This window comes from Pteronotus mesoamericanus, unplaced genomic scaffold (genome assembly GCF_021234165.1).
Source record: "Pteronotus mesoamericanus isolate MK-2021 breed Mesoamerican mustached bat unplaced genomic scaffold, CSHL_Meso_final contig_116, whole genome shotgun sequence".
Classification (NCBI taxonomy): domain Eukaryota; kingdom Metazoa; phylum Chordata; class Mammalia; order Chiroptera; family Mormoopidae; genus Pteronotus; species Pteronotus mesoamericanus.
In genome coordinates this window covers 1,696,525-1,708,290 of record NW_026555027.1, presented here as the reverse complement: position 1 = coordinate 1,708,290, position 11,766 = coordinate 1,696,525, and the positions used below count along the sequence as shown (strand labels likewise).

The 11,766-nt window shown below is 55.4% G+C and overlaps 1 protein-coding gene across 1 annotated transcript; it reads left to right on the top strand.

Annotated features, from left to right (window-relative positions):
* The first annotated feature begins 308 nt into the window (after positions 1–308).
* On the top strand, positions 309–10,390 carry MIS18A (MIS18 kinetochore protein A). Its single transcript, XM_054575936.1, has 5 exons — positions 309–645; positions 3,244–3,310; positions 6,892–7,014; positions 9,020–9,116; positions 9,642–10,390. The coding sequence occupies exons 1-5, from the start codon at positions 309–311 to the stop codon at positions 9,720–9,722; spliced, it is 705 nt and encodes a 234-aa protein (XP_054431911.1). The 3' UTR covers positions 9,723–10,390.
* Positions 10,391–11,766: the final 1,376 nt, after the last annotated feature.

The following is an 11,766-nucleotide window of genomic DNA, read 5'->3' as shown; positions in this document are numbered from 1 at the left end:
TGGCTGAGGGGTTTGGGCGCGTAACTCTCCGAAAGACACCGCCGCTCGCGGGGAGGTGCGGCCGTCCCACCTCCCGCCGCCTCCATTCAGCAGGGCGGAAGCCCTCACGCACGCGCAGTGACTCCGGGGCCTGGCACCGCCCGGCAGCGAGCACGCGCACTAGCCGGCTGCTCGCGGTCCCGCTTCCGTCGGGCCCCGCCCCTAAGCGCCGCGGCCCCTGCCGGGCGCCACCGTCTCGGCCCTCCCCGCGCATGCGCAGAGGCGGTGTTTCGTTCCCGTGGTGCTCCGCGGCCGCCGGATTCGTAGAAATGGCGGGTATTTGGTCGCAGGAGAGTTGCAAGGGATGCTCTTCCGCCAGCTGCGCTTGCGGCGAGAAGGGCACGTGGAGCGTCCCCTCGCTGTTGAGCCAGCGACTCTCGGAAGGCTCGAGCCGCCACCAATTGCTGCAGCGGTGGACGAGCACGTGGCACTCCCTGAGCGGGGCCGCGCCGGCGGCGGAGCGGACGCGGCGCGAGGGGGCTGCGGCGCCCGCCGAGGACGAGGACCGGCCGCTCGTGTTCCTGTGCGGCGGCTGCCGGCGGCCGCTGGGCGACTCGCTGAGCTGGGTGGCCTGCCAGGAGGACAACAACTGCATCCTGCTGCGCTGTCAGTACCCGGGCTGGGCGCGGGCCGCCCTCCGGAGATGCGCCACACCTCGGCGGCCGGGGGCAGAGGGGGTCGCTCTAAGAGCAGAAAACCTAAGAGGGAGAGCGGCCCCGGAGAGAGGGGACTCGCGAGTGACAGGCCCTTGTATGGGGTCCCGCAGTCGTTCCTCAGTAGCGGTGAACCAGCATTGTTGTGAGCATCAGTCAGTAGAAGCAGACCGACTCAATCATTAGTGTGTGGGGTGTAGCCGCGCTGTAGCGCTGGCGTCTGCGGGCTGTGACTTGGTAAATAATGTCGCACGTGGTTTATTTGCTCCCTGCCTCCTGCGGGGCGACGTCCGGATTGATTTCTTGTCTCTTGGCACTTGTATCAGCAGACGCCTTTACGGTCCCCGGGCTTACTGCCATAGAGCTGACAGAACACAGTGTTACCAACAATTTATAAAAAGAACTTGTAATGAAGTCAATAATCCCATGAAAACTGGAGAGGTAGGAGGGTCCAGGACAAGAGCGGAGAAGACCGGAGTTCTAGCTTTTAATAGATTTTAATCCTGACGCCGCTAGTGACCTCGTGTTTCCCACGTCCCCTCCTCCTCTTGTCGCTCTCATAATTTTCATATTTAGGGGAGTGGTTGGCGTATGTTTTTTCTGAATTGGTGTAAAAATGGCTATTCTTTTTGGGCTTGCGGGTTTCAAGTTGAAGCGTATGCTCTGTCCCCTTCTAAAAATATTTCGATGGCAGAAATGTGGCAACAGGTCATTGACGTTCATGGACTGAGTTCCTCCCTGGGGTGGAATATTGGGGAGAAAAGGACGCCAGTGCTGACCGGCACTTGAAACGTTCTGACACCTGTCGTTTCCCATAAGGATGCATCAGTCAGTTCAGTAACAGTAATCGCTGAGCCAGCACATGTAAACATGTCAACTTTTAAAAACACTTGAGACTATATTACTTACACGTTAAGCATCCTTTTTTTTATTCCACACGTATGTTCTGAATATTTCGATTAGCGTGTACAGACAGACTTCGCGATCGGAGCAGAAGCGCGCCCTCCCTGGCGGCGGGCTCGCGCCCCGCGGTCCCCTCCCTTGCCTGGGGCCGAGCCTGCCTGCCCCTCGGCCTCTGTTTTCCCCTCTGTAAAGTGGGGGTTTAACAAATTGACTTAAACCCCTCCCCCCATGAAAGATAAAAAAGGAAATTTGATTAATTTGCATTCCCTCCTACCCTAGTTGAGTTAGTTGGATTAGTTTTACTTTGTCGAGTGATAATATTTACATACTATTTTGCAGCCATAGCACAATCATTTAGCTTTAATGTAATTTTTACATGAACTTCTTTCTCAAGTCTAGAACTCTTATTAACATAAGAGGCCTTGTTAATAGCTTTCTCATTCTTGAGTTGTTTATTTGATTAATCGTCATCAGTTGTCCCCCATCCTCAAGAAAACTTTAAGTGTCAGTGCTTGGAAAGGTCTTTGCACTTGATGGCAGCTTGGCTGCGTGTCCAGTTCCGGGGTCACGCTCGGTGCTTTTGGCAGGCCCAGGAGCAGCTGGAACCCAGGCCTCGAGGCTGGTGTGGCTGGTGACTAGTGTAAAGATGAGACTTGCTGAGGAAGGAAGGGGCCCCAACATCCAGGGCTTTGTGGGATGTTGTGCGGAATCAGAACCTATGAAGAGCGAGGGAGGTGTGTAGGCAGGAGTGGGGCGTGACCTAGGTCTGTCTTTGGAGGAAGCGGGGAAGGAAGATGGCCCAGACGTGTGGGGTCAGGCAGGAGCCCGTGCAGCAGGCTGGGCAGGAGGTGGCCGGGGGGTGGGGGGCGGGGCGGCAGGGAGAGCCCAGCGGTGGGATAGCCAGCACTGTCAGTGTAGTGGGTGGCGGGGAGCAGGCGACACCCTGGTTTCTGATTTGAGGGACTGGATGGATGAAGGTGGAACTTGGACTGTAGGGGGAGGTGGAGCCGAGAGTCTGTTTGGGCCATTTTAGGTCAGTGTCCTGTTGTTTGCCCTGCCCCCCAACCCCCCCCCCCCCCCACCGACCTCCTGCCCCCGGGCCCTGGACCTAACCCTCTAGCAATGTCTCTTCAGGGGTCCAGCTGCGACCCCTGTCCAAGTCACGGTCTCCAAGATTTCGGCTAGCTCCTTGGGGGTCCTCAGGCACTTTTAGAGAGGTCAGCTCCGCCTTTGACACCTGGGGATGCGGGCTTTGGCGTGTAGCGTCTTGGTTTTGGTCGCAGTTCTACTGTGTCTGGCATGCTCTCTCAGGAGTTGCTGAACTGGGGTTCTAACTGTTCCATGTTTTACTGTTGATGGAATTTTTCCCTCTAACTTCACTCATTTTGTTAATTTCCATGGTTTTCTGGGGAGGGAAAGAAATAACCCTTATTCTGCCATCCTTTTCCAGGAAACCCCTGTACATTTGGTTTTCAACCATCATGCATGTGCCTCTGTGTCTCTCACACACACACACGCGCACACACACACTTTGGGCTCTTATTTTTTCGGGCCCTCTGAATTCTAAAATAAAAGTTGAACTACAAGTTCTCTAAATGTCTGCATGTGCATGCTTACCACATTAATAAATCACTGTTGTTTTTTCTAGGTGTTTCCAGTAACGTTTCTGTGGATGAGGGGCAGATGCTATCCAAGCGTGAAAATGAAAATGGTTGGTGAGTAACGCTGTGTCTGTGAGTGTGTCCGTTAGGGAAAATGTTCGCTGTTCAAAAAACTCTTTAAAAATTATTACCGGTAATATTACCTGGGCTAAAACTACTTCTATGGTAATCAGTATAAAGTTGGTCATTGTTAATTTATCAATTCTTGGGTGACGGGTGGTCTCCTATAGATACTGAGGTGGAAAAGTTTTTGTATTTCTTAAATTCTCTTTTAGAGTCTATTTTTTAAAAAAGATTTTATTTATCTTAAAGAGAGGGGGAGGGAGGGAGGAGAGGGAGAGAAACACCTATCAGTTGCATCTTACATGCCCCCAACCAGGGACGTGGCCCGCCGCCCAGGCCTGCGCCCTGACGGGGAATCAAACCAGCGACCCTTGGGTTCGCTGGCTGGCGCCCAGTGCGCTGAGCCACGCCAGCCAGGTTGAGCTGGAGGAGTTTCTGAGGCACATTGTGATACTCCCTCTCTGGGTCGCTGGGCGTGGCGCTGAAGAAAACGGGAAATAGGAAAAGAAAATACCTGTGTCTTGCACTCTCAGAGCCAAAGCGCCTTAGGCTGGCGGTGCCCTCCTCCTGTCGTGGCGCCCGCAGAAGAACATGGACACACACACACGGGTGTTGCGGTCCCTGGAGGAGGCCCTGTGGCCAGAAGTGGCAGCTCGGGGCCACTGTACCGGCTGAAGGGGTCGGCATGGGGCACCCGCCACCCACCTGCTGTAAGCGCCGTCCTCGGCGCACGGGGTGGGCAGCTCTGCCGTAGGGAACTGTTGCGCGGAGCGTGTCTTAAAATACTGGTTTTTCAGTTTTAGTAATGCCAGACTGTTATATTCACATAAAGTCTATTTCCATTAAAGTTACTCTATTTAAGGAGAATGAAATTCCTAAAACTGGTGCTATGTGGGTGTAACAAAAATTGTGCTCCTGGCTCTCCGGTGACCGGAATTTGGAAAACCCAGGCTTGGGTTCCTTCTCGTTTTGAACAGGAAGACAGCAGGGCCCGGGGAGGTTAGAGCTCGGCTCAGGCCGCAGCGCGGCTTCCGGCGAGAACCAGGGCGGCCCTGCCCCCGCCCCGCCCCTGCGCCGCCCCCCCGCCCGCCCCCCCCCCCCCCGCCTGCTCCCTCCCCGTCCCCCCTCCCGCTCAGGCCCTTGATACTTTTCATTTATTGACTCAGAATTTCCGTGTTTGCTCTTCCTGGAGAGTAACCACAAAGGAAACGAACGTTGCTGAACCCCAGCTGAGAGGCGGTTGCCTGGCCGGCCTCAGCCTGCGGCCTGGGCGCTGCCCGCTGGGGGTTCGTAGCTCAGATCCATGTTGGCGACTTGCCGGCGCCAGGCTCAGACTTGCTTCCTTCTGGGTCAGGAGTTGGGAGGACCGAGGGGGTTGGCGCCCCGCGTTGAGCCAGTGTTGGGTCCCGCGTGCTACGCCCGCTGGGCCCGTCATTCGCGCAAGGCGTCGCCGCCTCGGGAGCTGCACGGGTCGCGCGCCCCTCCCTCGCTCGTGCAGGCGCCGCGCTGCGCTGCCAGCTCGTTTCCACGGGGGACTCATTCCGCGTCTCAGGCCGCCTGGGGACCGGCGCTGCGCTCGGGCAGACCCCAGCCCGCCGTGCGCGCGGGGAGACGCTGCGGCGAGGGTGGCTGCCGGCTCCTCATCGCCCCTCGGCGGGGGAGTGGGCCTGTGTGCGCCGCCCATGGCGCGTGGTTTGGTGTTGATAATTCAGGATAAAGCGGTCTTCTCCGCTCATCAGCGTAAGCAGTGCCGTAGGCCCCTCTCAGGGTCCTTCCCAACGCGACGTTGGTTCCCGACCTCGGAGGGTGCGGAGGGCGGCCTGGCAGTGACCGAGAGGCCGCGCAGCGTGGAGACCGCTGCTCCCTGTGGGCGGTCTCCCTCCCGGGGTTCGCGGGAGTGCCTGTCCCTTTCATGCAAAGCTGCACAGAAGCTCCTACCGGCCCCAGGGGCTTACTGTGTGGGCGGCGGCATGTCACCTGGCTCCTGTGTCCCTGCTGAGACACTATGCTGTGTCCTCTCTGCGCTTTGCCGGGCCCTGCAGCGACGGCAGCTGCCTCGGCCTCGCGGGGGGGCGGGGCACAGTCCCGCCTGGGCCTCGGCGCCTGCGCTCGGCCGGGTCGCGGGGACGGCCGTGTGCTCGTTTCCGGGGCTCGCCTGCCGGTGTGGACTGGCAGCGCTGTCCGAGCGGTGGCCTCCTTTGTGCTGTGTGTTTACTCTGGCGATCACTACCCGGTTTGAGTGCGCAGCTCTCCCCCTGCTGTGCCCTGGGACTGCGTGCTTTTGTGTAGCCGGGTGTGGGCCGGTGAATTTGGATGGGTCAGTTTGACAAGGCGCGTAGGAGGCAGTGGGGTTGGGGTTTGAAAGGAGGTGGGAGTTGGCATTTGGGGGGCGGGGAGGGCACATATTTATTTATGTGGCAAGAGCCTGAATTGGAAAGTAACGGGAAGAAAGGGACTGTTTTGTGGATGAATCATTAAGTGAAATATTTGCGAATTACCTATGTGGAACATAGCTCTGGTTGATAGAAGAGTGTTAGTGTCAAAATGTAAAATTTTTAGAAAGATTTTATGTAGTCATTCTTAGAGAAAGGGGAAGGGAGGGAGAAAGAGAGGGAGAGAAACATCCATGTGTGGTTGCCTCTCCCGCGCCCCCTACTGGGGACCTGGCCCGCCACCCAGGCCTGTGCCCTGACTGGGAATTGAACCCGCGACCCCTTGGTTCCCAGGCTGGCAACCATTCCGCTGAGCCACGCCGTCCAGGGCTCAAAGTGCTTTTCTGAAAAGGCAGTAAAATGCATGAGGAGCACTTGTCAAGGGTTCGTGCAGCTCTGGGTGAGGGAGCCAGAGCCGGGCGCGCTGGCGGAGGGGCGGGCGCGCTCTGTCGCCCAGAGGTCACCGGTGCCCATGGGACAGGGGGGCCGGAGCCCTGGGGCCACCTTTCCTGCCAGTGGGAAGCGTCGGCTTCTGTGCCAGACCGAAGTTACCTGCCGCTCTTCGGTCCTCCCCCCAGGAGTCACCCCTAAGCTCAGACCAGCTCTAACCAGCAGGAAGCAAACGGGCGCGGCCCCTCCCCGACGCCCCCGCGGCCCCCAGGCCGGCCCGGCGGTGTGAGCGTGGGGGCTGCCGGCCTCCAGTGGGTGGGCCCCGCCCCGCCCGAGCGCTGCTGGCCTTGGCGGGCCTGTGGGACAAGGTGATATTAAAAGGGCACGGGGGGGGGGGGGGGCATTTTTATCTTTCCGTCTTATTTCCGAATTTTAGATAATCGTTTTCAACACCAGCGTGAGGTATATTCCCCCAAACAGCCCCTGAGCGTCCTCCGTGGTCACTCCCGCGCCGCCCCTTGGTGCTCGCCAGGCGCTGAGAGCGGCGCGGGGGGCGGGGGGGGCGGGGGTAGGGGGCGGTGACCGCCTGCGTCCCTCGGAAACCCTCTCACGGCTGCCCTTGCCCCTCCTGCGCACACGGCCGGCCGAGCGGGGTCGGAGGGACGCGCGCCCGCGGTCCCCGGCTCTCCGCGGCCTGCGCCGGGTCGAGCCGCGGCCCCGCTTGCTGAGCTGCGGCGTCTCTCCCCGCAGCGTCCTGGAGAGGCTGCGCTGCGCCGGCTGCGCGCAGCACCTCGGCTACGTCTACAGGTGCACCCCGAGCCACCTCGACCACCGGAGGGACTCCTTCTGCCTGGACGTCGAGGCCGTGGAGAGGTAATCGGTTGCGCGGGCGCCTCGGACGCCGCCTGCCCAGAAACCCGGCGGCGGCGAGTTGGTAGAAAACACCAGAACTAGATCAGAACTTGGGTTAATACACATATTCAAGTAATAATTTCTGAGAATACAGCCAGTGATTTTTTGTTTTGTTTTGACCTGATCTTTTTGGTATTAGAAAAGTCAGAGATTCAAAATTATAAGGAGACAACATTGTGAGAACATTTTTCAGAGTAAAAATATGTCCAGTAGTTTTTAAAAATCTAATAAGATTTTTAAAAAGCATTGTATGGATCGATGTATTCAGTTTTATTTGTCCTCATTTTTTAGCCTCCTAGAATATTCTGAAGAAATAGGAATTTCAAAACTGGTTAGTAAGAAGCGCCTTTGGTGTTCTGGAAAAGCAGACAGAGCCCAGCTAGTTCTGTCCCCGAGCCCAGCCAGGAGCCGCCTCCGCTCCCTTGCGCGGGTGGGACGCGCCCCACTCCCGGCTCTTAGGCCGGTGTCAGAAGCAAGGCTCACGAGGGCCTGCTGGCAGTTCAGACATCCCACCGGCTTTGCAGTTCATTGGCCTTTCTTAAGGAAACACAGAATTAAGTGAGTTAATTGACCTGGCTGTGTTTCCATGCACCCCGGCAAGGGTATGGCCGCTAACACTTGGAAGACGCGGGAGAGATGGGACGTTGCAGGACAGGGGAGCCCGTACCGTGATTTCTCCAGGTGGTTTGTTCCTCCTGTTGAATTTCTTACATCTTCTGTTAAAAAAATGTTAAACCCTATTTTTATTATAATCTCTAGTTATTCTTTGATGACTGCAGTTTCGCCAGCGCCTGTGAAGCTGGAAAGGTTCAGATCAGAATTTTCTGACCCGCAAATGGTGTGCGGCTCTTACACAGAAGGGCAGGCCTGGCTGCACCTGGGTGCAGAGCCGCAGGTCTGTCCGCAGAGGGTGCAGGGCCTCCCTACGAGTCCCGAGTCAGGCGAGGGTGCGTGAGGACCGAGGGGGGAGGGGGGCTGGGAAGGAGGAGGAGTCTCAGCCCAGCCGGTCTGGTGCGGACCCGCGAAGCCCAGACCACGAAGCGGTGCCTCCCTGTCCAGGAGACAGGGAAGATTTTGCCTTCGGGGGTCGCAGTGTTGAAGCTCTCTTTTCCTGAGCAGTTGAAGTTGCAGTGAAGTTACCTCTTGAGGCGGAATTTTAATGCCCAGGAAGGTGGTTTGTTTCAGAACTGGGCACCCTCTGTAACGGCTCTTTACTGTTTTATAAGTTACTGGGTGCCATGTCATTTTTCCACCTCATCTTATCTTTCTTTTCTGTGCCATATTTAGATATATAATCAGGGTATTCAAGACAAAGCTGTTCTTATTTCACGAAAGTAGTGACACGGTGGAGTTGCTACAAGTGATAACAGACAGCAGCTAACTCAGCGCAGCGGGCACCCCCGCCCCCGCCCCCCTCGCTGTTCAGGGTTCAGCGGGCTGCCGGGGCTGCCGGGGCTGCCGCTGTCCGCCCCGGCCAGGCCGCCTGTCCGCGCCGGGCCCTGCCTGACCCACAGCGCCTCCTGACGCCAGACAGCCCAGCAGGCTGGGACTTGGGCGGGGGCTGCTGAAGCTGCTGAGTTTGGGTCATCGGGGGCTGACTCCGCAGATTATTATTTACCAAAAGTCAAGCTTGAAAGCACATGTTCCCCGAATGTTGTATAAAGAAACTTCAAAATAGAATTTTGCGCTGGGAGTGTTACTGTTTTGCCACCCAGCTAACCCCCCCCTCCCATAATGGAAGGCGTGGGCCAGCGGGCCGTGGGCGGGGGGCTCTGGCTGGGGCTGTTGGGAGGAGAGCCTGGCTTTCCAGGGTGCCGGCCTCTGCGCAGGTTGCTAGTGACAAAAGTAGTGTTTTATGTTTTCTCTTAGTTCTGACACATAGAGTAATGGGCTTGGAATTTCAGTATTATTAACGAACACATTTAATATTTGCTCGCTTTTTATAGGTTAACTCTGTGCTGTGCAGTTATGTTTTAGGGTCCTCGGAGAAGCAGCTTGTGCCCGAAGAGAAAGAGGTTTTCAACCTGGAAAGCCGGATTGTGATAGAAAACTCGCTCAAGCAGGTGACTGGCTGCGTCCCTTGTGTGCCGGGCACCCCTCGCCTGCGTCGCCCCGGGCTTTCGTTCAGGTGTTCGTACAGTTGGTGGGTTGGGTGAAAGCTCTAGCAAAAAAAAAGGCATTTCATGCCAAAATCAAAGCAGTATATGTTCTAAAACTATTGCACCAGTAGAAATACAGTAATAGGAACACGCGTTAGTAGGAAGATGTCTTCGCGTCACCCCAGCATCTCATTTGGTCCGGCCGCCGCGGTGCAGGCGCCCGCCTTTCGGAAGCCAGCGTCTCCTCACGGCGGGGCAGGGGCGAGTGGCTGCACGAGCCGTCGGTGCGAGGCCGGGAGCCGCTGGTCGTAGGCTCGTGTCTCGTTTCAGTGAGGTGCAGTTTGAACAGCCTCATTAAATGCACACCGAGTATCGGTTTGTAGTGTGTAAGAGTCAGACGTTGCACTGATGATGTCTGTTTTAATCACTTAACCATGTGTGATTTTAATCATGATCATGTGTGTTTTTAATATTTTCCCGATGCAATAGATGGAAGATGTTTTGAAAGTGTTACAGACGAAACTGTGGGACGTTGAAACAAAATTGGCCTTTACCAGTTCCAAAGGCTGAGATCTCCGAGTCTCCTGTTCCAGACTTTCTGCCGACGGGTGATATTTTTATGTAGCAGTTCTTGTTGTAATTTACTTCACTTAGAACTGAGGTAATTCTGATCAACTGTGTACATTGTTGTCTTTTGTATTGATCAAATGAGAATAATCATAGAGTTACTTTTATGTCTGTATTTGACGGTAAAAAGATCACTGTTTTCTAAATTTGAATTTTAAACCCATTTTGTGATACTGGGAATAGAATTTAGGAGTTTTTATTCTGATACGGAACTGCCCTGATTTCCGAACTGTTTTCTCCTTTGTATCCAATTCATTATTCTTCGTTTTGTACGTACTCCTTTAAAGCTTTACCTTTAATACACTGAGTGACATTTAACACAGGATGGTGAGAACTTCTTAGCAGCTCTCCCGCCCGCTGTGTTGGAGTCTTCTCGGTCAGCAGATGGGCCCTGAAGAGACTGGTCGGTCGAGTCATTTGTCAGAATTGTTTGAAACCTTGCACAGGAGCAGAGTGTCGTGTACTCTGACAATGAGACCGTTCCCCTCGTTCCTTCATGTACCGCCCTGTGCCTCTCGAGTCTGTTGGAATATTTACCACGGAGAGAAGCATGTCTCTGAGAGGGGATTCGGAAGAAGTTTTCAGTTCCCAGTTTTCCATAATGTACTGTGAGCACATGTTAACTTTTATAATCAGGAAGAGAATAAAGATTATAACAGTGCTTTCCAGTTGATTTTTATAATGAAACGGATGTGTTCTGAAATTCACACTTTCGAGGTAGTGGCTTCACAGCCGAGTTTTCTTGTCAAGAGATGAGGCACGAAAGGAATCTCACACCGCTCACCTCTTTCTCTTTCTCACGGTGTCCGGGGCTGAGAGCCAGGTGATACATTTTTAGAACCGTTTTAAATTGAGCCAAATGAGCCAGGGCTAGAGAAAGCAGTGCGGGCTCCAAAGTGGGAGCTCTTTTTCCCCCAGAAAAGCTAGTTTCTTAGCACATTAATTTTTTTAAAAAATTATTTGTTGATTTTTAAAGAGAGGAAGGAAGAGAGAGGGGAAAACACTGATGGATTCATTGGTTGATTCTTGTATGTGCCCTGACCGGGGGGTCAGCCCACAACCTTGGCCTGTTGGGACGATGCTCGAACCAGCGGAGCTGCCCAGCCCGGGCCTCAGCCCCGTGCTTTACATTTTGACTCTCCCTCCACACTTTTTTAAAAGAATCTATTTTTAAAGATTTTGTTTATTTTTTAGAGAGAGAGGAAGGGAGGGAGAAAGAGGAGAGAAACATCAGACGAGATTGGCACGTTCAGGATGGTATGGCTGTAGACTGGGAGAGAAACATCAATTGGTTGTCTCTTGCCCGCCCCCAACGGGGTCCCAGGCCCGCAACCCAGGCCTGTGCCCTGACTGGAGTTGAGCCGACGACCTTTCAGTTCGCAGGCCGGCGCTCGTCCACGGAGCCACAGCAGCCGGGGCTCCTTCCACACTTATTTAAAGCTTCAGAGAGAAGAGAAAGTGAGTTTTCAACACCTCACAAGACCAAACCCTAACATATTTTCATTTAATAAAACTAAAATGAAAAGCTGTATCTTAACACCAGCGATGGCAGCCACAGTCCGCGCCGCCTCTGGAGAAAAGGCACGGTGCTGCTCAGCCGCCCTCAGTGCCCACGGAGACCGGCCGTGGGGCCACTTGGGGCCCGGGACCCTTGAGTGCCCCGACCCCTCGTGTAACGCGGCGTAGCTTTGCCTCCGACCCAGCACACGCCCTCCTGCCTCCTGGAAATCACCCGGAGGCCCCCACACCTGCCGTGGGGGACGTGCCGGGCGAGCCGGGCGGAACCCACGTTTCGGGGCGGCGGCGGGAAGGAGGGTCTCTACGCTCAGAGCAGGTGCAGCTCTCCTGGGCCCGACCGCACAGTCGCGTCAGCGACAGAGCAACGCTGTTTCCCGAATACTTTAAATAAATATTTTATTGATTATGCTGTCACAGTTGTCCTGATTTTTCACCCTTTGCGCCCCCCCCAGCACCGCCCACTGCCTCA